The following is a 24,483-nucleotide window of genomic DNA, read 5'->3' as shown; positions in this document are numbered from 1 at the left end:
ATGAGATTCTTGTGCAGTCTTTTCTTTTTCACCAAGGCCAGCTTAGGTCTCCATTGGCTTTTAAAACGGCATGGTGCCAGACCTTCACCCACGTCCAGCCACCCAGTTCTGCAGTGCGTTCCTAACATACGATGCCTAAAGCAGAGTCCAGACGCAGTTAGTCCAGACGCAGTTTATCCGGTGCAGTGTAGTGATCTTCTTCAGCTGCTTCTTATTGGTGTAGGTGAATGTCATTTGGTTTTTGTTGATTCATGCTGTTAACCTGGGTTTAGCTTCTGGCAAGCTCTAATTCTCAGATCTTTTTTTTTTTAATGTGAACAAATCTATTCCTAGCATATCACCCACATATTGAATTGTATCCCATGGTAAATTCTGGTATAAAGCAAAGCATCGTTTTAAAAGCAAAAAATTCTGTAATATGTTGTTTCTACCTTTTAATAGCGTCCAATATATTCTGCTATAGTTATTTATGCGTGTGTATCACCCAGTATGTAGGCCACAAAAAGAACTTCTGTGACTCAGGCAATTTGCAGACCTTTTGAAATGTTTTTATTATAGGCACTAAAAAGCAAAATAAAACAAAAACTGCTGTTAGGCGTGATGCAAATCAAGCCTACAAAATGTAGGCACTGCCAGTGACTTTGAGATTACTTGTTTTCCTCATTCTCCGGCTTTATAGGGGTCACCCTGCTCTTCACCGGAGGGACTTGTCTGATGGTCTTGACTTTTTCCCTTTAGCCGTGGAGAGTGATGCAGTTCTGTCTGATTCATGATCTCATCTATTCATTCTTTTTAGCTCCATGTTACCATATTTAGTGCTGATACTAGTTATATGATTAAGGACCTTTTCCAGTGAATGAAAGAACTTCTATAAAACTGTTTCACTAGGTCTAAAAATGGTCCAAGCACCTGGATTATGGGACAAACACCAAAAAAAACTTCATAGAACATAGAAAATTAGAATGTTTGTTTTGACCAATCTGCCGTTAGCCAAGTTTTTTCTTCCCTCTTCCTGAGTGAGCTTTCCTTTAACCAGCCTGCCTCCCTAAGAAAGAATACTACTCCATTTTATCTTTTCCCTTCAGGCATTCCTTGGTACGTTTACTTGGCGAACTGGCTTTAGGCAGAGTTGAATCACTGGAAACAGACGGACCAAATGGCCTCTGACTGTCTCCCTTTGGTTTCTCCTGTTTCTGCCGTATTGCTGTGTGGTTCCCATCTCACCTCCCTATAACCAACCTTGCAGCACCTTCTGGACCCCCACCTTGCGTTTGCGCACCCTGCCTCCCTTCATCTGCTTCCACGCTAATGGCTGAGAAAGGCTTATGTGGAATTGTTCCCTGTGCATTTGTCATATGTTCTGAGGAAGTGAATTTTGGGCAGGTTATTTCAGTTTTTGTGGCTCTATTTCTAAGTAAGAGAAAACTCCTTTTCCTCCCTTCCCTATATTTCCTCCTTGCTTAGGAATCTCAAATAGTGTGCATTCAAGAGATGGCTTCTTTGTTCTTCACTTGGGTATGGAAGCTTTTCGTACCCCTCAGGCTAATGCCAAGGGTAGCCATGTGGAATTAGCTGTTGTTCTTTCTGTGGCTGACACGTTCCCTCTTCAGTGTATTTCAACATTTTTTGAACCCATTGACTTTGCTGTCTGTAGCAGCAGCACACATATAATCCAGCCCTTCCCGGCTTGGACACCTGTGGCTCTCCATGGCCTTCCAGAGGCAGCAGGTAGGCCCCAGGCATTGTTTCCCTTCTCTCTTCCATTGTTTTAAGAAATTTTAGACTAGAGTCAGCCTTGAAAAATCAGAAGATTTCATGTAAATCTGGATTTCCATTCTCACTGTGAGCCGTCAGAAGACGTGACTCTGTCTCCCTACCCAGCAGGCTGTTCCTCTGTGGGAAACTTGAGCCTCCTTTCCTTCCAGCTTCTCCCCCTCCCCAGGCCTGACTGGTCTCCATGCACGTTGATGTTTCACCCCCGGTTCCCCAAAGGAAGGTTCCAGGCTTCTCATGGCCATTCAGGGCCCTTTTGGGCCCAGCTCTGACGCCCTCCCCTGGTTTTATTTCTGTCTCCCTGCTTCCTTATGGAGTTGTCACCACACAGGATACTTGGGCACTGGTTTATACTTTGGCTCTGCCATCTGTCCCTAGATTGGAACACATCATTTCCACCACACCCACTCCTTTGCCCCATACCCCTTGCCTGTATTCCCTAACCATTGCTTTGCACATGCTTGCTTTTTATGTGAACCGAGGACTTACATCCCCACAAAGGGGAGAATCTACCATCCTTTCCTGTAACCATCTCAGACCCTTGTTCATTTCACTCGGTGCGCAGCAGACTGCCCTGGATTGCCTGTGCTGTTTGCATGTCTTCCTCTCCCCCTGCACTGTGGGGCCCTCAAGAGCAGGGTCTGCACCTTATCATTCTTTTTGTCCACCATGCCTGGCACCCATACAGTAGCTGATAAGTGTAAGTTGAATACGTGAATGATTTATTTCTTAGAATATAAATCGTGGAGACCTTATCTTCTCTGCAGTGTTGTTTATTAATGATTCTGAAGTCTGCTAAGCCTCATGAAGACAAGACAAGACAAGAAACTATGTCTGCTTCACCCAACAGTGTGTGCCCAGGGCCTGGGTGATGGCCTGTGGCAGGGAGCAGTGAACATGTACTCAATCGAGTGAAGGCGTGAAGAGCCACCGTGGTCCCTACAGTGATTCCGTGCATGGCACTGCAGACCAAAGAGCTGTGTTTCCTTTACTGTCCCGTGAAAGAGTAATGTTTACCCTCCAACTCTGCCACTGATATAAAAGGATACCTTATGCATCTTGGTATTTGCTCCTTAGGTAACGAGTCTGACCTTGAACTAGAAAAGAAGTGTAAGGAAGATGATCGGGAAAAAGCCTCGAAAAGACCACGGTCACAGAAAACAGAGAAAGTCCAGAAGATCTCAGGAAAGGAGGCCGGACAGCTTTCTGGGGCGAAGAAACCCATCATAAGTGTGGTTTTAACTGCACACGAAGCAATTCCAGGTGACTGCACCAAGCGGGAAAGGACAAGGCAAGACCCTTGGCAAGCCTGTGCTAAGGGTAGCCTGGTGTCACAGTCTGAGTCAGAACACAGAGCTGGTGCCTTGGTGGGGCTCTCCATTTAGTCACCCACTAATTCGAGAGCATGAGCTTACTGCCCAGGTGTTGTGGTAAATGGATAGAGAAGAAGCTGTGAGGGCTACTGTGAGGGCTGCTGCTCCTGCTGCGGTCCCACAACCCCGCCGTGCTGCTCCTGCTGGAGTAGTGGTTCCGGGAGCAGTTTGTTTTCTTCCTCCCCTCACCCAGCTCTTCTGCTGGGTGTGTGCCTTCCCCTCCTGCTCTCAGCCATGCTGTCCTGCATGTGAGGCCAGCCCATTCAGCCAGACGCATGCAGGCTGCTGCTCCAGAACCCATGCTAACCCTGCCCACCTTCTGTTTTGTATTTTTTTTCTCTCTACACATACAAAAGACGTAAACTGACATAGACACCCACTATTTCCATCTCTCAAAGGTTAGAGTTCTATTCTCATTTTTCTTTTCTTTTAAGATCAAGACAAGGTGGTATCCTGGGGTGCCTCTGATCTTTTTTTGTATTTTTAGAAGGGGTTCACCAAATGTTTTATAATACTAGAAATTTCCATCTCTGTATTCTTTTACATGAAATAACTGGTGGATATGTTGCACTATATTTTTTAAAAAGATCTCCTCTAGGATGGTACCCTTAATTTAAAAAAAAACAGTTTATAATTGTGTTTCAAAGTATAATAATTTTTTCCCTATGTGTTTGAGGTGACTGCTGTCAAATAAAATTTAAAAATTAAGTTTGGGATTTTTAAGGACGGCTACAGCCTTTTAAGTGCCTATTTTCAATGCTAAGAGCAACTCATTATTTAAAATGAAAACTCTGAATAAATTCTCCTTCTATACATCACTGCAGACCAAGGTGATCAGTAGAGAACAGACCATATAAAATTGTGTGACTAGAAGAACTTTCTGGAAAGTCACTTTGTCAGCCCTGCTCACTTCAGAACAGTGTTATTCTGGAAAATAAGAAACCCAGAAGTGAATTTCCGATTTTCAATTGTTGCTAGAGAAAGTTTCTAGAATTTTTCTAAAAATTAGTGGTAGTATTTTGATATTTCCTTAAGCAAGGGTGAAAAGTGTAAATAATTCCTTTGCAATTCCAGAAACAAGGGGTAAATTGGATCTCTTTCTTTAATGCGGTTTGACATGGGTGATCCTATATAAAAGCTTGCAAGTAACATACATGTATATGTGTGTGTGTATATATATGTATACTTTTTAACATAAGTAGATCAAGTGAAAATATATCTCAAGAGGACATTTAGACAGATTATTGAAAAACTTGTCCTTACTTTCTCAAAAACATGCACACACTCTCTCACCCCCCCACCCCACCCCCTGCCAAAGAACTTAAATGTGTGAGCTGAGTGAAAACTATCTTGCGTGGGCATCAGACAGTATAGAAATGTACTTCCCAGCACCATCCCCTCTGCTGCGATGGGGTCATGGCCCACTTTCGATGCCTCTCAATAAGCAATGCCTTTTGCATCAATCTCAGGTGCTACCAAGATTGTGCCAGTGGAGGCTGGGCCCCCTGAAACAGGAGCTACAAATTCTGAGACCACTTCAGCAGACCTGGTGCCTCGGAGAGGCTACCAGGAATACGCCATTCAGCAGACACCTTATGAGCAACCAATGAAGTCAAGCAGGTAAAGTGTTTTGTTCTGTAACTTTAGCCAGAGGTTGGAAGTGAGTGAACTCCAGAGAGTGCAGGAAGGATCAGCATGCTTGTTCATTTGGATCTGCTTATAAACTTGTTTATAAAAGATACTGACTCTTTGATTCAGCGGTAGAATTACCCCTCCATTGCAGCCCTCAGTGTGCTGACCGAGCCTCCAGTGTGTTACAGAGTAGCATGCTTTTAGAACTGAGCACCAGTTGGCTTAAGCCAGAGCATTTTATTTAAAGCACACCTATTTTTTACCTTAATAAAAAGAAATAGAAACATAGCTTTAGTAAAGTTTTAGATATTTATAGCTTCACATGTTACAATTTAGAAAAATCTTTATTTCTTTCCCACTTTCAAAAGTAACACAAGTGTGTTGCAGAAGGCTCACATATCCCATATAATGTGGCGTTAAAGTAACCTAGAGTTACTCTTTCTAGTGGTAGTTTAGTTCATGTGCTTCTATAAGTTTTTCGAAATATGCTAACATATATTGGTTTAATTTTGTTGCTTTTTGCAAATACTAAATACCAAAAGTACTGTTTAAAACTTTTTAAAAAGCTTACTATACCTTGAAAGTCTTTGATTTTTAGTACACAGTTTAAAAAGCTGTGTTTGCTGTTATGTGGATGTATTTTAGTTTATATGGCCAGTTTTTACTATTACGGACAATGCAATGATTAACGTTTTGGTGCATACATCTTTCCATACTTCAAGACTTCCTGTGGAATCGATTGCTAGAGCTGAAACTGCTACAGCAAAGGATATGAGTGCCTAGTGCTTAATTGACATTAAAAACTGTCTTCCAGATACACTGGATCGGTTGACCACCCATAGCAAACCAGTGTGTTTCTCTACACTCTCCCCACGTTGTCTGTCTTTAGCCTGTACCTTCTGAGGTCAGTTAACAAACTCTGATCCTGAAAACATTTCTCCCAACTAGAAGGAAAGACAAAGAAAATGCCTGTTGCCAGTGGTTTTCCTCTGTTTCTGGAAGAAGAGAAATGGGGTGTTTTTGAGTAGAACGTAAGCTTTAGAATGAAATAGACCTAGGTTGGCTCTAGACTATTCTGTATAAGTTCAGCTCAGCAAATTGAGCACCTCTTATGTGCTGGGCACTAGAATCAGACAGATGCAGCCCCTGCCCTCATGAAGCTTATACTCCATTGTAACTTGACACACGTTACTTTGCATCTAACATTTGTTGCACAATTTTAAGGCTAATAGAATTTTAGTTTAGTAGTGAGAATAAAAGATAAAATATGCAAAGTGCCTGGCACATGTAGTGCTCTCATTAAATTATATTATTATATCATGTGGGGTGCTTCATTAATTTGTAGCCTCAGTCCTCTATTCTTGTAAATGTGAACAACTGAATTTATTGATGAAGTTGTAAAAACACTCATTCCTTTGGTGAATTTGTAATAGAATGAAGTCTCTAAAATCATTCTGTGTTTCAAGTCAGGTTGATTTGTAGCCTTAATTAATTATCTTCACAATATTTCAAGGTCTGTTGGGGAGGGGTTCAGCTAAATGTTAATCTAGTTACAGGTAAATACACTGAATATTTAATCAACAGAGCTAGGCTATATTTTTGTTGTCATGCATTCTATTAATATTTTATTGTGCAAATTATAAGATAACTATGAAAGAGATGTTTTTGCATAAGGATTTTACTTGGTAAAATACAGATTAAAAACTTTTAGGTTATATAATTCTTCTCTCATAATAGATGATACCGAGTTATTATATAACAAATTTTGGAAGTTCAGAAAACTGAGGGAAAAAAGTCATTTATGATTTCATTACCCAAAGATAACCACTTATTATTTTAAATGTGTTTCTTCCCAGCCTTTTTTTCAGCATGTACATTTTATAAAATTGAGTTTATATTTTATATGTGATTTTGTATCTCACTTTTTAAAAGTTTTTTTTTTTTTTTTTTGGAGACAGAGTCTCACTCTGTTACCCAGGCTGGAGTGCAGTGGCACAATCTTGGCTCACTGCAGCCTCTGCCTCCCAGGTTCAAGCTATTCTCTTGCCTCAGCCTCCTGAGTAGCTGGGAATACAGGTGTGCACCACCATGGCCAGCTTTTTTTTTTTTTTTTTTTTTCTGATTTTCAGTAGAGATGGGGTTTCACTGTGTTGGCCAGGCTGGTCTTGAACTCTTGACCTTAAGTTTGCCACCCGCCTTGGTCTCCCAAAACGCTGGGATCACAGGCGTGATCCACTGTGCCCGGCTGTCACTTTTAAAAACTTAATCACATTACATTTATATGCGTTTGTTACTCAAATTAATGACAAACATTTTGCTTTATAGCAACAAGGCATAACTTCATAAGGATGTAGTGTAATCAGCTCAACTGTTGACAGTGGAGCCAACGAGATCTTTTAAAAATGCTCATCTGATGGTTACCCTTTTGGGCTTTGCCTTGCTCTTAGGGGTACAGGGGGCTTCCAAGACTAGCCCTGCCACCTCTGAGCCTTGTCCACCTGCTGTGGTTCCCCAGTACTCTTGCTTCTGCCATCTGCTCCGGCCATCTGGGCCTCTTTTCACTTCCTTAGTCTTTCTTGCAGGCACCCCTTCCTCTTCCTGGATGCCTTTCCTCCCTTTTTCTTAGTTAATGCTTATCTGTCCTTCAGCTTTCTGCTCAAATGTCTTGTCCTCAGGGAGGCCTTCCCTGTCCCTAGACCAAATCAATCTACCCTGACTGGACTCTCAGAGTGTCCGGCCCTTATCCTTCTCCCAGGGAGCCTGATGGTCCTTGCCTGCTTACTTTTATATTTATTATGTAGGCTGGCCTATGGCACTTTCTGGAAGGTGAGCTCCAGAGAGCAGGGCTGTGCTTGTTTTCATTCCCTTTTGTATCCTGAGTACCTGGAACACTTTTTTAAGAGAATGAATAAGTGAAGAAAGATAAACATGCGAACAAACTAGTTCCCTATGTTGGTACCTTCGAACAGCTTCCCACTCTTAACCATTGCGGAAAATGAGCCATGAGCACCATCATCTGAAATTTGTATTCTTTCTTTTGGATAAATTCCCAGAAGTGGAATAACTGAATTAAGGAGTATGACCTTTTAAAGTTCTGCTGGATTCCTTTGTAAAAGCAGTGGTGAGAGTACCTCTCTGAGGAGGCAGCATTTGGAGTAAAGTGACTTCATAGAACTCGCGTGGCCATCGAAGCTCTGGCATCGGTTCACTGTCACAGTCAATGACTTGGACTTAAGAGTCAGATGGAGGCTGTGTAGCATCCTCATCAGATTCACTATCCTCGAGGGGAACCCGGGCATTAAGGGCCTTACCAGGTATTTGCCTAATAATACAAAAAATCAGAGCAAAAGATTCTCCTGACCATTTAGATCTTGCAGTAGAAGAGAAAATATGCAAAGTCTTGATTTATTTATTTAATTAATGTTATGAATCCAGGGTTTCTTTCTTTGGCATGCTTTGTGCCAATAATATGTATCACCTTCTGGATATCTTTGTCATTTGAGAAAGATCCAAATTACTTTCCTTAAATTAGCCTTGGGCTTAGCATGCAGGCGTACTAGTAACTTCCAAATTTAAATATTATAATTACATCATGTGAATTGTATCCTCTGGTATTTATGGACTGCAATCCATTTAAATATTTTAAATTTAAAGACAAGGCCACCTGTGTTGATCAGACACAGTTGTTTGGGTAGTTTTATAACTATAGACTTTACAGTGAGAGCCGGTTCAGTTGAATGATATCTTGTTAATAGCACTACATGATTATTAGTACGTTTGAGGTCCTTTTTGGATAACCTGGACACATTGTCCAGAGAAAGCAGTTATGGCTGGAGAAGAAGCCTCACTTGCCTCCTTAGACTCATCTGTCAGTGCCTGTCCCTGGTTCCTATTGTGGTACTTTGGTGATTGCCATTTGCTGGTTTCAGAAACAAGGCTTGGCCATTCCAGCAGCAATGGAAACCCCACAGAGGGAGCCTTCTTTGCAGCACAGTCACTCTGGGGCAGGGTCGCTGCGTGTCAGTGATTTCAGGCAGTAGAGAGGATGAGCATGCACATGTAGGCTCTAGAGTTGGCGTCTTCCTAGATTCAAGTCCTGGCTTCACCACTTACCAATTGTACAACATGGGGCAAAGACTCAGTTTTCTCATCTGTAAAATGAGTATAACGATACAGATGGGATTAAATACTTAGCATAGAGCTTATCATACTACACATACTCAGTAATTATTAGCTGTTATTATTACCATCTCATTCAGCACACACATTGCTGTACTGAAAGAGAGAGAATTCATGAGGCAGGTGGACCATGCTTTTATTCTTCACCACATGCATGAAATCTGACACAGTATCCGAAACACATTGGCAGGTGTTAACAAATGGTGGCCATTTATGAATAAACGGAATACAAAGTTAATAAACAGCAGCCCTATTTTCCCCATCTGAGTTCTAAACCAACCACGATAGAGGAGGAGGAAGATGGAGAGCCACACGCCAGCTCTATGACTGACAGAGATGTGGAGGAGAACAGTGGGGTACAAGTCAGCAGGAGCCTCCTGTTACTGCCTGCAGAATGTGACAGACTTTCTCTCCCACTCGCAGTCCTGGATCGCTGTGGCCAGGCTCACAGAGGCCCAGCTGGCTAAGTGCCCGCTGTATCCCATGCTCACCCCAGTCAGGCACATCCTCCCCAGAAATAGGCAGAGCTCAGCTCATGACTTAGGTCCTGCTCCGAAGTCACCAGTCAAACACATTGGTCCTCTTTTCTTGAGAAGAAGTAAGGATGTGGAGAAAGGCCAGGGGTCTTTCACTAATGGGTGGCCCTCACATGGAAACTTGCAGAAAGTAAAAGAGTCACCCCCAACAGTTGGTTGAATGAATAGGCAAGTCTGGCTTTACTAAGCTATTGAAAAGATGGTTGCATCCAGTCTTATGCAGCAGACTGAATTCATGCCATTAAGACTAGTCCTGTCAAAATATCTCAGAACCACCTAGGTCAGCTTGGAGCACAGCTGATGATTATTGTGCATGTAGTAGACGGCACACCTGTCCTTCCGCTTCCATCTTCCTTCTTTTGCTTCCTTCTTTCCTTTTCTTGAAGCCCCAGTCCAGGCAGACATCTCTTCCTCAAGTTTTCTCAGCTACCCCAATCCAGGTTAGAGGTCTTTTTCCTTTTTTGCCGTGTGTGTATTCCTATTAATACATACCACGCTGTCATGTAAACATTTGCCAACCTGTCCTCCCTCCCACAAGACTGTGAGCTCCTGAAGGACCACGGCCCACATGAGCCCTCTGATCCTGTTTGTTGAGTGAATGAATGCACCCATCCAGTGTCTGTCCAGTTTCGTTCACTTTTCAGCCTTCAGTGTTTGGTTCATAACAAGGATGTTAGAGTTCATGAGGAACATTCAGGGTCTCCAGATGTAACCATGCTGTCATCTGTTTCTAGGCTAGGTCCCACTCAGCTCAAAATCTTCACTTGTGAATACTGCAACAAGGTCTTCAAGTTCAAGCACTCGCTGCAGGCCCACCTGAGGATCCACACCAATGAAAAGCCATACAAGTGCCCCCAGTGCAGCTACGCCAGTGCCATCAAGGCCAACCTCAACGTGCACCTGCGCAAGCACACCGGCGAGAAGTTCGCCTGCGACTATTGCTCATTCACCTGCCTGAGCAAGGGCCACCTCAAGGTGCACATTGAGCGGGTGCACAAGAAGATCAAGCAACACTGCCGCTTCTGCAAGAAGAAGTACTCTGATGTCAAGAACCTCATCAAGCACATCCGAGATGCACATGACCCGCAGGACAAGAAGGTCAAGGAGGCCTTGGACGAGCTCTGCCTGATGACAAGGGAGGGCAAGCGGCAGCTGCTCTATGACTGCCACATCTGTGAGCGCAAGTTTAAGAATGAGCTGGACCGCGACCGCCACATGCTGGTCCACGGAGACAAGTGGCCTTTTGCCTGTGAGCTCTGTGGCCATGGGGCCACCAAGTACCAGGCGCTGGAACTGCATGTCAGGAAGCACCCCTTTGTGTACGTCTGTGCCGTCTGCCGCAAGAAGTTCGTCAGCTCCATCAGGCTGCGCTCCCACATCAAAGAGGTGCACGGGGCTGCCCAAGAGGCCTTGGTCTTCACCAGTTCCATCAACCAGAGCTTCTGCCTCCTGGAGCCTGGTGGGGACATCCAGCAAGAAGCTCTGGGGGACCAGCTGCAGCTGGTGGAAGAGGAGTTTGCCCTCCAGGGCATGAATGCACTCAAGGAAGAGGCCTGTCCTGGGGACACTCAGCCGGAGGAGGACCGGAAGGAGCCGGAGGCCCCTGGGGAAGTGCCTGCCCCAACCGTTCACCTGGCCTGCCCGCAGGCCGAAAGCACAGCCCTGCCACCCTGTGAGCTGGAAACCACCGTGGTCTCCTCCTCAGACCTGCATTCTCAAGAGGTGGTTTCAGATGATTTTTTGTTGAAAAATGATAGCTCCTCCACGGAGGCTCATGCTGCTCCTGAGAAGCCCCCAGACACGCAGCACACAAGCTCAGTCCAGATGCAAGGTGAAGTGATCACACTACTGCTGTCCAAGGCCCAGAGCGCTGGGTCAGACCAGGAGAGCCAGGGCGCCCAGAGCTCCCCAGGGGAAGGGCAGAACATGGCTGTGCTTTCAGCTGGTGACTCAGACCCCAGCAGCTGTCTCAGGTCAAACCCAGCCGAGGCCTCAGACCTCCTCCCTCCAGTAGCTGGTGGTAGGGACACCATCGCACATCAGCCTGACTCTTGCAAAGCTGCCCCTGAGCACCGGTCAGGCATCACCGCATTCATGAAGGTCCTGAACAGTTTACAGAAGAAGCAAATGAACACCAGCTTGTGCGAGCGGATCCGGAAGGTTTATGGAGACCTGGAGTGTGAATACTGTGGTAAGGAAAGGCAGCGCCGGTGCGCGGCCCTGTCCACTCCCATCACGCTGTGGTCACCTCGCATTTGATTTGAGCTCACATCTGTTTGCAAAGAACACCTTCTAAGTGAGCCACCCTCCTCCATTGTAGATAGGAACGGTGACCGCTGTGTGGCAGTTAGCGCTTGGAGTCTTATGGAGGCGGCCGGGATGGTCGCACAGTTGACCGTGTTGACCTGGTCAGGTGTGTGTGCTGAGGGTTACCCATGACCTCTACCAGAACTCTAACTAAGAAGAATCTTTCTTCTGGCACATGACAAGTTTAAAGTTGAGCTTTAAATTGTGGCCAACTACTAGATCAGCCAAGAGAGGTTACAAAAGTTACAAAAGTGGCTGCAGCTCTCTGTAGGGAGGTCCCAAATAGCACCCTGCAACTCACAATGAAAGCATGGCTCCTGGAACTCCTGGGGAGCTGGCGGTGCAGGATATCGAAAATCCAGCTCCAGACCTGCTGTCCCAGGAGGGCCAGTAGAACTTAGAGACTAGCAGATTTATGCATGTGCATCATGGTATTTGGCGCCATAACTGGTTCTCACATGACTTCCTCCTCTGCTGGCCCTGACGTCATGCAAAAAATAGTAGCACCCTTAATATTTGCAACCTCCCACCTTTGAAAAGTAATTTTCAGGCAGAAATGTGGTGAAAAGTATGAAGGGCGACCCGGACAAGTGCAAGAGGGAGATAAATATGGTAGATAAAAAATAATAATCATTTAAAAAATTCAAAATCAGTCAAAAAAAAACTTCCTTGTTCTCATGTGAAAATATTTTTTTAGGCAAACTTTTTTGGTACCAAGTGCATTTTGATATGCATGTCCGCACCCACACCCGAGAACATCTGTATTATTGCTCCCAGTGTCATTATTCTTCCATCACCAAAAACTGCCTTAAACGCCACGTAATTCAGAAACACAGTAACATCTTGCTGAAGTGTCCCACTGACGGCTGTGACTACTCGACTCCAGATAAATATAAGCTACAGGCACATCTTAAAGTTCACACAGCGCTGGTAAGTAGCAAGCCCAAGCGGCAGCCCCGTCTCCCCTGGGTGCTCATTGCTTTCTCAAGTTTATGCATATATGTAGGTGTCCCCGCTGTAGGTCAGCCCTGAAAACAGAGAGGGGTCCTTCTCCTTACACAGCTGTGCGCGTGACAGAGGCTTCCCAGGTTCTTTCTAACAGCAAGAGTCTCTAATATGTTGAAAAAAGAGATTAGATGGAACAAATTGTTTCCTGTGCAGATTTTTTTAGCATCAGATAAAGTCTACAGAAGAAATATCTATAGAGTAGAAGTAAAGTCAGAATTTCTTAAATGACATTTTAAGGAATAATTAATAGCAGAGATAACAGTAATAGCTACTACTGAATGTGGTTGAGAGGTTGAATTAGATAGTGCTGTACAGTGATGAGAACAATATTTGGTTCATAGTAGATGTTGATGACCACTATTGTCACAGTTTTGTGTCATTTTAATCTCTGGGAGAGAATGTCTTTGAAGCACATTTATTTTTAAAAAGTGATATGTTAATTCAAGATGCTGTTAATATTCACGAAGGTAAATTTCTTTAGGTCTTTGGTGGAGGATCTCGTAACACAATGAATGAATGTTTATTTTTGCAAATTCTAATCTAACTCAAGAGGCTGACACCTGAGAGTGATTTGAGACTTCTTAAAGTTATAAAGGAAGCACATCTGGCCCCAGGTGTGGTTCTGTTTTAATTGAATGCCTTTTTATGCTACAGACAGCAAAAAGTGAAGCTTCAGAAATTTGATGTGCTACCATGGTTTCCTGGCATAAAAATCATAGCAGTTTGTCACTGAGGGTCAAGTCGGGGTGTTTGGATGTGGTGAGTAGGTCAGAGCATGGGCTTTGGGGTTGGACACCTGGATTCAAACACTGTCTCCAGCACTCTCACAGGCCCTGTGGCCTTGGGCAAGTCACTTGTCTTTCCTGAGTCCTGTATGAAATAGCCTTCTGTATAAGATACATATTTTTAAAATATCTATTTTATATACATCCACACATGTATGCATATACACACACATACACAGATGTGTATATACATGTGTTTATACACGTGCTTATACACACCTACACACATACACTTATATGCACACACACACACACACATATGTACAGTACTCTAAAGAACTTGGCACAGTGCTTGTCATGTAGTTGACTGTGTACCCGCTATTGCATGTCACTCGGCACTTCTCAGTATACATCCTCTCTCCTTCCTTTTCTTTCTCTCTCTCTCTCTTTGAGTAGCATGTGAAGGCACGTTGTTTGTAATTCCTCATGGAACTGCTGTTATGTAGATACTGCTTCCAGTACACTATTATGGCCGGGAAAAGTGAGGTGGCAGAATTCATTCAAGTGATTTTGCTGGAAACTCATATGAAGTCAGGAGGGAGTGAAGCCAGTACGAGAACAAGTTCTTGGGAGAAGCCTTTGAATATGGCAATAAAGACTAGGAAGCAGACTGCTGAGTTTTCACCCTGGCTCCCCCGTTTACACGTTTTTAGCCTTGGGATAAGTCATGTGACCTACTTGCCTCAGTTTACCCATCCTTGGGTGAGGATGAAGTGAGAGAATAGATGCAAATGTCTCAGAACAGTGCCTGGCATGGAGCAAGCACTGTGTGTCCTGGACTGTTACCATCATTGATTCTACTTCTGCTTTTGGAACTTGCTGCTCTGGATTTAGAGATTTTGAAACATAGGCTGAAAGAATGACAAGAAAAAGGAAGTTGTAAGTGAGCTTTACCACCTGGGACTGTATGTATTCTTCCACACCCAAATCTTGCCTGCCTGTTGTGAGGGACCCACAGTTCAGCCCAGAGATTTTCTTCCCCCAGCTGCTGATGCCTGGCCTCCTGGCCACATCCCTGGACCTCATGATCAGTGGGGGAGTGTCAGGAAGGTGTGCAGAGATCTTTGGCCCCAGTCTCATCTGCCTTCATTCTTAATAAACCAGCATTTAAAGAGGTTTCTCTTTTCAACTTTATGTGGTTACGAATCTTCCTACTGAGAGGCTTATCTCTTCAGTGTGAACATGTAGGATGGCATCTGGGGAAATACATGTTGGGGGAAAGGGAAGGAACAGCTGCTGTCTTTATCCTGTGGGTCAGCTCCTTGTGTGGTCTTAATTCTCATATTACTTCTAGGAGTTGGAGTATTTCCTCCACTGGGCAGATTAGGGACCTGGCATTACAGAGTCGTTTGGTAATTTGTTCATGGCTGTGCCATTGGTAAGGGACAGAGACTAGAAGTTAATTCTAGATCCTTGAGGAATCGCCATACTGTTACTGGGTATATACCCAAAGGATTATAAATCATGCTGCTATAAAGACACATGCACACGTATGTTTATTGTGGCACTATTCACAATAGCAAAGACTTGGAATCAACCCAGGTTTCCATCAGTGACAGACTGGGTTAAGAAAATGTGGCACATATACACCATGGAATACTATGCAGCCATAAAAAAGGATGAGGTTGTGTCCTTTGTAGGGACATGGATGCAGCCGGAAACCATCATTCTCAGCAAACTATTGCAAGAACAGAAAACCAAACACCACATGTTCTCACTCATAGGTGGGAACTGAACAATGAGATCACTTGGACTCTGGAAGGGGAACATCACACACCGGGTCCTATTGTGGGGAGGAATAGCATTAGGAGATATACCTAATGTAAATGGCGAGTTAATGGGTGCAGCACACCAACATGGCACAAGTATACATATGTAACAAACCTGCACGTTGTGCACATGTACCCTAGAACTTAAAGTATAATTAAAAAAAAAAAAAAAAAAAAGAAAGGGAAGGGAAGATAAATAAATGTTTTTACTTTAAAAATAAAAAGAAAGCATTTAAGCCCACATTCTCACCACTGCCCGGGGCTGCCCATTTTGTTGTAGTTGGTCATTAACATCAACCACATGGTTCTTGGTAGGTCTCTTGAACACTTGTCCATCATCTGAAGGAATGTGGTTGAGGCAGATGTACCATGAGGGCAGGGACTGTGTTGATTCTTTCTGTGCTGTTAAGTGGCAGTTGTGCTTTATATTACGATAATAAAATTTCTATGCAGCTAACTGCAAGAGAAGAGCAGCGTGCTGAATAAGGGGTTGTGACTTAGTTGACCTTATAAAAAAGATATGCTGGTGTGCTTCTCATTAGCTCTCATGTTTTCTTAGAAGTTGTACATTTAACTTCAATCTTTTCCCTCACCGATATTTCCAGTTCTTCCAGCTGAGACGCTTTTAAAGGTGAATGTGTTGCCACTGCTTCCAAAGCCAGCCAGTGCTGGCTGGAGGCCCCCTCCTCTATGTGTCAGGCATTGAGATTTTCAAGTAAGACCTGATCCCTGCCTGCAGGGTGCTCTTGGTTTTGTGAAGGGGGAGCTAAACAAGTAAACAGTAATGGCAAAATGGCAACGTGAGAGGGACAGTGACATCAATACGAGAGTGTACTCCCCCCCCCAAAAAAATTTGCCTGGAAAGGACCTGGGAGGAAGGGTTCTGAGGGCTGTCTCAAGGAAGGGGTTCTGAGGTTATGAGTAGATTTGGGCCAGGAAAGAGAGTGAGGAGGAAATTCCCAGCAGAGTCAACAGCACAAACCAAGGGGAAGCTTTTTGTATTTACTCCAGGATGTTGAATTAGTGAACATTTTCCATGAAGCAGGTGGACCATATTGCCAACATAGTAAGATAGCATGATTTATGAAAACAGATTCCAGGATTTTTAGTTTAGACAACATTTGTGTTTTGAGCCTGCAAATTATTTTTGTAATGAAGCCAGGGGTACCAAGAAAATGCTGACGCAGTAAAAAAAAAGAAAAAAAGAAAAAAAAATTCTGCTTTCCCTGAATGAAGACTCTTTTGATCTGATAATAAAGTTGCTATCGCCAAGTGTTTTAAATAGAATTCTGTATTTTCAAGGACAGTTAAGGTGGGTTTTTTTTGGTAACAGCTTTACTTTATCAAGATATGTTTTACATAGCATACAATTTGCTCATTAAAGTGTGAAATCAAAATTTTTTTTTTTTAGTATATTCATGGAGTTGTGCAACTATCACCACAGCTAATTTCAGAGCTTTTTCATCATCTCATAAAGGAACCTGGTACTCATCAGCTGCCATCCCTTGTTCCCCTCCCTGAGCCCTAGGCAGCCACTAATCTGCTTTCTATATCTGTGGATTTGCCTCTTCTTTCTTTCATATGAAATTTCTTTCTTTTTTTAAGAAAGAAATCATAAAATATATATATTCAATACAGTCTTTTGTGACTCATTTCTGTCACTTAATTCATCCATGGTTTCCTTTTTATAGCTGAATAATATTCCATTGCATGGATACACTGCATTTCATCAGTTGATGGCATTTTTTGGTGGTAATTTCACCAAGACAGTACCTTCCAACTACAGGGTGTTGTAAATCCACAGGATTCAGTCCAATTCTTTGTGAAATCACCTAAGAAAGCATGGAGGTTAATTCTAGTAAGTTAAGTATTTACCTTTCCTTAAAAGGGTTTTCAAAAATTATGAAGTGTCTAAGAAGAATTATCCATGTTTTCATCACCACCCACCAGTATTTAGCTGTGTCATTGCCACTGTTCTGACACTTGTACCGTCATTGCTGCCATGAAATGGATAAAACTGGGAATTTGGAATTATAAGATGGGACTCTGGCTCTGTGTCTGTGGACTCTGCAGACTGCTTGGTCTTTATTTCCCTTTACCTGAAAGTGGAGTGAAAAATACTTCCCTGCTTTCTCTGGATGGTGGCAGTGCTCCAGTGGGATAGCGTGACTGTGCTTTGTGATGTCAGAGTGCCTTATGGATGTCCATGTGGTTGATCTTAGGATTGTGATCATGGCAGGGTCTAGCTGGGTCAGGAGAATGGTGCTGTTCTGATTAGGAAATGCACGGGACCTGGGACGAGACCTTGCACCAGTGTGGGGCTTGGTTTCCTTACCTGTGACCCTAGAGATGGAAGCAGGTATTGTAATTCTGGCTGCCTGACCTTCTGCATTTGTTTCAGCATTTACTGCTTTCAGCACAGATTCCCATGAAGAGCAAAAACGAAGGAGATTAAAAGTAGCCATCTCCCCGACCTGCCCCTCAAATGGGCCCATATCCAAGTTCTTTCCAGTTGCACCAGGACTGTAGGATGATCTGGCTAAGTACCTGTTTCTGTGACTCTTACAACCATTTATTAGCCAAGGATAAACCTAATGATTGGAAAGAATGTGTACATTTAACGAAGTTTCTTCCCACTACCTCCTTCTTCCAGTTAGTAACTAGATGATGTCAACTTATAGTCAAAGATGTCTTGGCATTAAGGAAATACGGGGACCTAGTCAAGAGAGTGAGTCAGTGACATTTCTAGAGCAAATCCACTGTTTACAGAACTGTGCAAATTTTATAAAGGGGGCACTTGAGCAAACGCGGTTTTAGTAGGATGAGAGGAGGCTTTAGGTTCTGATATGCCCGAGTTCAGACCCCATATCTGTCTCTGATTTGGGGCAAATCCTTAGCCTCCCCGACCCTCAGTTTTCTCAGCTATAAAAATGGAGATAAAAAGTACTTTTCTCTGCCTCCTTGAGGACTGCATTAGAAAATATGTACTGTACAGAACACCCAAGTCAGCATTCTCTCTCTCTCTCTCTCAAAAACAAAACAAAACAACAACAACAAAAATCCGTTAGAAGGTTGTGAAATCAGTTTAGTGACTCATAGCTAGGATATCTTATAAATGAAACAGAATAAAATAAAATAGAACTTGTCAGCATTATTCACCTCTACCAAGTGTAAGTATTATTTTCGGAGGCATTTGTTTCAGTGTTTAAATGTTTATCTGTTAGTGTGTGCATGATTGTGCTGGCTGGTGCTATCAGATGGGTGACCCCTGTGGGTCTCCTTAAGTATGTATTTAGTGGCCTAAATCACATAATTCATGACCACCTCAGTCAGAGTCACATGGTGATAATTGTTATGAATGAGATTCCTGAGCTCGTACCTCCACCATAATTTCAGGTGGGATCTGAGAATCTGTTATTTAAAGTTCCTCCTGACACAAAAAGTGAAAGGGGCCAGCCCCTCCACACCTGTGGGTATTTCTCGTCAGGTGGAATGAGAGACTGAGAAAGAAATAAGACACAGAGACAAAGTATAGAGAAAGAAAAGTGGGCCCAGGGGACTGGCACTCAGCATGCAGAGGACCTGTACCAGCACCAGTGTCTGAGTTCCCTCAGTATTTATTAATTACTGTTTTCACTATCTCAGCAAGAGGAATGTGGCAGGAGAGTAGGGTGTCAGTGGGGAGAAGGTCAGCAAGAAAATATGTGAGCAAAGGAGTCTGTGTCACAAATAAGTCCAAGGGAAGGTACTATGCCTGGATGTGCACGTAGGCCAGATTTATGCTTCTCTCCACCCAAACATCTCAGTGGAGTAAAGAGTAACAGAGCAGCATTGCTGCCAACATGTCTTGCCTCCCTCTACAGGGCAGCTTTTCGCCTATCTCAGAATTGAACAGATGTACAATTGGGTTTTATACCGAGACATTCAGTTCCCAGGGGCAGGCAGGAGAAAGTGGCCTTCCTCAATCTCAACTGCAAGAAGCCTTCCTCTTTTATTAATCCTCCTCAGCACAGACCCTTCACAGGTGTTGGGCTAGGGGACAGTCGGGTCTTTCTTATCCCACGAGGCCATATTTCAGACTATCACATGGGGAGAAACCGTGGACAATACCCGGCTTTCCAGGACAGAGGTCCCTGCGGCTCTCCGCAGTGCATTGTGCCCCTGCTTTATCGAGACTGGAGAACAGCGATGACTTTTACCAAGCATACTGCCTGTAAACATTTTGTTAACAAGGCACATCTTGCACAGCCCTAGATCCCTTAAACCTTGATTCCATACAACACATGTTCCTGTGAGCTCAAGGTTGGGGCAAAGTTATAGATTAACAGCATCTCAGGGCAAAGCAGTTGTTCAGGGTACAGGTCAAAATGGAGTTTCTTATGTCTTCCCTTTCTACATAGCCACAGTAACAGTCTGATCTCTCTTTCTTTTCGCTACACAAAAGTGTGAGGCAGCAGGAAGTGGAGCATCTGGTGGATGTTTATGATTTGCCAGTTTATTCCCTTTATTTCTGACCTGTGTTGCTTCTCAGAAAACCTCAAAGATAACCTGATGCTAAGGGTCTTGTAGCAGTTACAGCCCGAGCTTGGGAGTTGGTGCATTTGATGTTACATTCTGACTCTGGGACTTAGCAGTGGTGTGGCTCCATAACCTAACAAATCCCCTGGAAATGAAGCCAACAGGACCCACTTCCATGGGGATTTAGCGAGATCATGTTTGTAAGGGACACAGCCTAGTCCCAGGCATATAGGGAGGGGCCTGTCCAGAGTAATTCATCCTTCTAATCCTCCTTTTTAGGAGGAGGAGGAAGAAGAGGAATAGTAATAGTGATTGGTGGTGGTGCATCTATTGAGTCTGATGGTCTCCCAACAAATGTTTAGAATACTTAACCTTTGTCATTGAGAAACGCATAGTCTTTCTTTGGCTATAAAGGTACACATATTTAAAAGAACTCTTACATGTACTTTCTGGAGATAAGCTAAAATAATATGTTGCCAACAAAGCACTGAGAAGCGAGAGGAAGCTACTTTCAATCTCTTTCTGGAAATAAATGGGTACACACAGTCAGTATGTGTACTTTTAAAGTAGAGGAAATGTTGTTTAATTAAAATGATTGTACATAATGTTTTCCCTTCCCACAAGCTTTAAGAAAATGATCTTTTCTTACTTGATCACGAAACAGGTTTGCTTCTGTGTTGCTCCATTTAGGTGTTTTATCCACTGTCCAGGAGACCTCAGGCTACCAGAGCATGTTGTGCATAGAATAGCTTCATTTCAGCAGAAACTGAGATTCTAAATTGAAAGGGCATCACATGGCAAAACAGAACTATTTCCAGTGGAAAGGAAAATCCTTGAGTTGAACTCCTAAATCGAGCACATTTCTGGCTCTCTTCTAACTTGTTCAAATCAGTTGCAATTTCGACATCACTTTTCCTGTGCTTTGCTGCACTTTCTGCAGACATCCTCACGGATTGTTGGGTTCCACGTGTTGGCACATCTCTTTCTTGATGAGCATTCGAGCCCCTGAGAATCTCACACCTCTTCCTCAGTGCAGTGCCTGACACATAACAGGGGTCCTATAGCAGCTGAGGAATGAATAAGTGAGTCCATGGAGGACAGCACATGCCATAACTGTGGTCTTTATTCCTGAGAAATGGTTGAGTAGAAACCCCCACCTTTATTTTTTAAAGCACCTGCCGCTAAGGCATAGACCAGATGAGGTTTGCCCGGAGCAGAGAGCTGGGCTCTGAGCCTCAGGCTTGGGGCTGACCCTGCACCCCGGGCCATACTGCAGCTTCCTGCAGCGTCTCCTTTCTTTCAAGGCCATTTCTGTCAGAGCAAACAGACTCCAAAAGCTGGGCTCTCCTACCGTCATTAAGGCATGGGTCTCTCAGACTCTCCATCTCTACTGGGAGCTCTTTTAACCACCACTCTTTTTAAGTTTGCTGTGTCAGTCCGAGTTTTCATCTCTGGTATGGAACTGAGGTTTTGAAAAAGAAGTAAATGAGTCCTAAGAGTTCCCCCGACAACCCCCGCCCCGTACCCTTTACCACCATCTGTGTCCTTCTGACAGTCTTCAAAGGCATCAAAAAATAAGGGGCCCTGATAAACTCTGAGATAAATTGCTTTCTGACTATCAGAGATTAAAAGAAAAAAAATCAAATAGCAGAGGCTCAGGGGAGATCACTGTAAACTCCTTCAAAGCCCTTCTGAACGCCAACTCTGATGATGTGGGCACCGAGAGGCAGCCAGGGGTGGTGGAGGTCTCCAGGATGCCTGCCTAACCCGGGGCATCTTGCCCGAGGCCAAGGGCAGAGGACAACGGTGACAGGAGTCCTCTGAGGAGCCCTGAGCCTGTGGTGTAGCCTGGCTGGGGATCTGTGGCATTGCCTGGCCGGAAAACTCAGGACAGTTTTGTAAGACATGCCTGGACCCTTTGGACATGTGTGCTTGGCTGGCGTTGCTTGGTATTCAGATGTTTGGTGGGAAAGGCATCCAAACCATTTGGTTGTTCAGAGGGACTTTTGGTTTGGTTTGGTTTTGGTTTTTAATGTAAAGTACGCTTTGTCTAAGTGTGCGCCGGGGAACACCAAAGCAGGTGGAGGGTGCTCATTCAGATCCCGCTCTCGGAGACTCCCGGGGAATATGAGCCCATGAGAAGGGCTGCTGTCTCAGGCTGAGTTGCATGATAGCAACATGGAAACCACAGCAGCAAAGTCTTTCAGATTTATTGGGCACTCACTATAGGACAGGCTCCCTTCTAAACACTCCATATGTTTTTCATCTCCTTTATCCTTCTTGTGACCCTGTGAAGGAGGCATTGTTTTTTATTGCCATTTTACAGACAATGAAACGGAGGCACTGAGAGGTTAAATCACTTGTGCAAAGTTCCACAGCTAATAAGGGGGCAAAACCAAGATTTGAACCCAGGGGCTCAGAGCCCTGAACCTGTTCTGCTAGTCAGGGTCTCACAAGAGCAAGAGCTCTGGAGTCCAGCTCTGCCCTTCGTGTAGTGTGAACCTTGGGCAGGTTTCTAAAGGCCTCATAGGATATGGTATGTAAAGCACTTTGCATCCAGTGAGTTCTTACGAAGTGGTAGCTCTTGTGCTTTTCATTATTTAGAGTAGGAGTAGACTGCCCAGCGGGGAGCACAGTGAGGAGTGCATTCATCACACAAGGCATGGAACACACTTGGTGCCTTGTGGAGCTCACAGTAGGGGCTCCACAAGTAGAGGGAATTAGTCCTTCTGTAAATCCAAGAGAGCATGGAGTGGATTAACCTCCCCCAAAACACACACAGCCCAAAACATTTCCTTGCAGTGGTAGTTCTGCATATTTTGTTTTTACTTTTTGTTCGGCTATCTGCACAGAGTCCTCCCTACCAGGATTTGGCTCTCTGTAAGCTGTGGGTTTGGTAAGCTTGGCTATCAGAAGTGCCTTAGACTGATGTATAAACAGCAGATATTTACTGTCACACCATCCTGGAGAGCAGAAGGCAGAGGTCAAGGTGTTGGCAGGGCCGCTTCCTCCTGAGGGCCATGGGGGAGGATGTGGTCCGTGCCTCTCTGTGAGCTTCAGGTGATTTGCTGTCTGTCTTTGGTGTTTCTTTGCTGGCAGATGCATTGCTGTGGTTTCTGCCTCCATCTGCACATGGTGTTCTCCCTGTGTGCAGCTCTGTGTTCAAATTTCCCCTTTTTATAAGGACACCAGTCACATTGGATGAGGGCCCACCCTAGTGACCTCATTTTGACTGGATTACCTCTGTAAAGACCCTGTTTCCAAATAAGGTCACATTCTGAGGTATTGGAGGTTGGGACTCTGACATATGATTTTTTAGGGGATGTAATTCAACCAATAACACCCATGCTGGGGGAAAAGACAGATATGAAATCACCCTCAAGTGAGCGCTGAGAGCAAAGGGAGGTGAGCAAAAGCCATAGCTTGGTAATTCACAAAAGCATCTTCCTAACTGAGAATGTTACACCATGGTGGTCCCGGCTGTGAAGCTGCAGCAGTGCAGGATGAACAACCTACCTGCAGCCTCAGTGGGCCACGGGTCTTGCAGGGGCAGGAGGCATCCTGGGTGGGCATCCGCACACTCTACTTCTAACACTGGCTCCTCCTCTCAGACTTTGGGCTTATCTCCTGGGCCTCGTTTTCTTAATCTGTAACATGAGCATGAACTGTGCCTATTTTTTGTGAGTGGTTGTGAGTCTCAGTATAATCACTTGCCCGTGCAATCCCTGCGTTGAGTGCTGGCAGAAATAACATGCTCTTGGGTTGTAGAGTAGCACTGGTCTGTGTGGTAGATCAAGCCTTGAGGTTGAGTACCACCCACCTCCACAGAACTCTCCCCTCTAAGCCCCATCCCTTCCTTTTTAAATAGAGCTGTTGCCATTTCCCCATTTCCCTACACTTGAGCTCCCCAGACTGTGTAGGGGATCTCAAGTAGGGGATCACCAGGTAGATCCTGTATGTATGTGCTTGGAAGGATGTACTTTGTCTGGTTTGATGAAGCTGATGATAATGATGGTGCTAATGAGAATGCTAGTGTTGCTGATGGTGATGGTGGTCGTGGTGATGTTGATGGTGGTGGTGGTGATGGTGGCAGTGTTGGCGGTGTTGATTGTGGTGGTTGTGATGACTGTTGTTGGTGGTGATGACGGTGATGGTGGTGATGACTTGATAGTGCTTGTGGTGGTGATGGTGGTGATGATGGTGATGGTGGTAATGACTGTTGCTAGCATTAGTGGTAGTGGTGGTGGTGGTGGTGATGGTGTTGGTTGTGGTGGTAATGACTATTGATGATAGTGCTGGTGGTGGTGGTGATGATGGTGATGGTCGTGGTGATGGTGGCAGTGACTGTTGATAATGCTACTGGTGATGATGGTGGTGATGGTGATGGTGATGACTGTTGATAGCACTAGTGGTAGTGGTGGTAGCGGTGGTGATGATGGTGATGGTGGTTGTGGTGTTGGTGATGGTGGTGGTAGTGGTGATGGTGGTGTTGCTTGTGGTGGTGGTGATGACTGTTGATAGTGCTGGTGGTGGTGGTGATGATGGTGATGGTGATGGTGGTCGTGGTGTTGGTGGTGGTGATGGTGTTGGTTGTAGTGGTGAT

At 44.3% G+C, this 24,483-nt stretch overlaps 1 protein-coding gene and 1 long non-coding RNA gene across 7 annotated transcripts in view; one reads left to right on the top strand and one right to left on the bottom strand.

The window, feature by feature from the left end:
• The window catches only part of ZFAT (zinc finger and AT-hook domain containing), a 232,251-nt gene that overhangs the window by 94,433 nt on the left and 113,335 nt on the right, over window positions 1-24,483 (top strand). For all 6 annotated transcript variants that reach the window (XM_017962334.3, XM_021942678.2, XM_021942679.2 and 3 more), the window contains 4 exons: window positions 2,851-3,036; window positions 4,616-4,766; window positions 10,228-11,684; window positions 12,498-12,730. In XM_017962334.3, the coding sequence (XP_017817823.1) occupies window positions 2,851-3,036; window positions 4,616-4,766; window positions 10,228-11,684; window positions 12,498-12,730 (2,027 nt within the window). The remainder of the gene's footprint in view (window positions 1-2,850; window positions 3,037-4,615; window positions 4,767-10,227; window positions 11,685-12,497; window positions 12,731-24,483) is intronic.
• Window positions 14,379-17,389, bottom strand: LOC116276418. The gene is made up of 3 exons (XR_004185951.1): window positions 17,310-17,389; window positions 17,136-17,194; window positions 14,379-14,444 (listed from the first exon to the last, which is right to left on the bottom strand). It is a non-coding gene; the product is annotated as an uncharacterized LOC116276418 (long non-coding RNA).

This window comes from Papio anubis, chromosome 8, assembly GCF_008728515.1.
Source record: "Papio anubis isolate 15944 chromosome 8, Panubis1.0, whole genome shotgun sequence".
NCBI lineage: Eukaryota > Metazoa > Chordata > Mammalia > Primates > Cercopithecidae > Papio > Papio anubis.
Note: the sequence above shows the minus strand (reverse complement) of the source record. Positions and strands in the feature narration are given on the sequence as shown.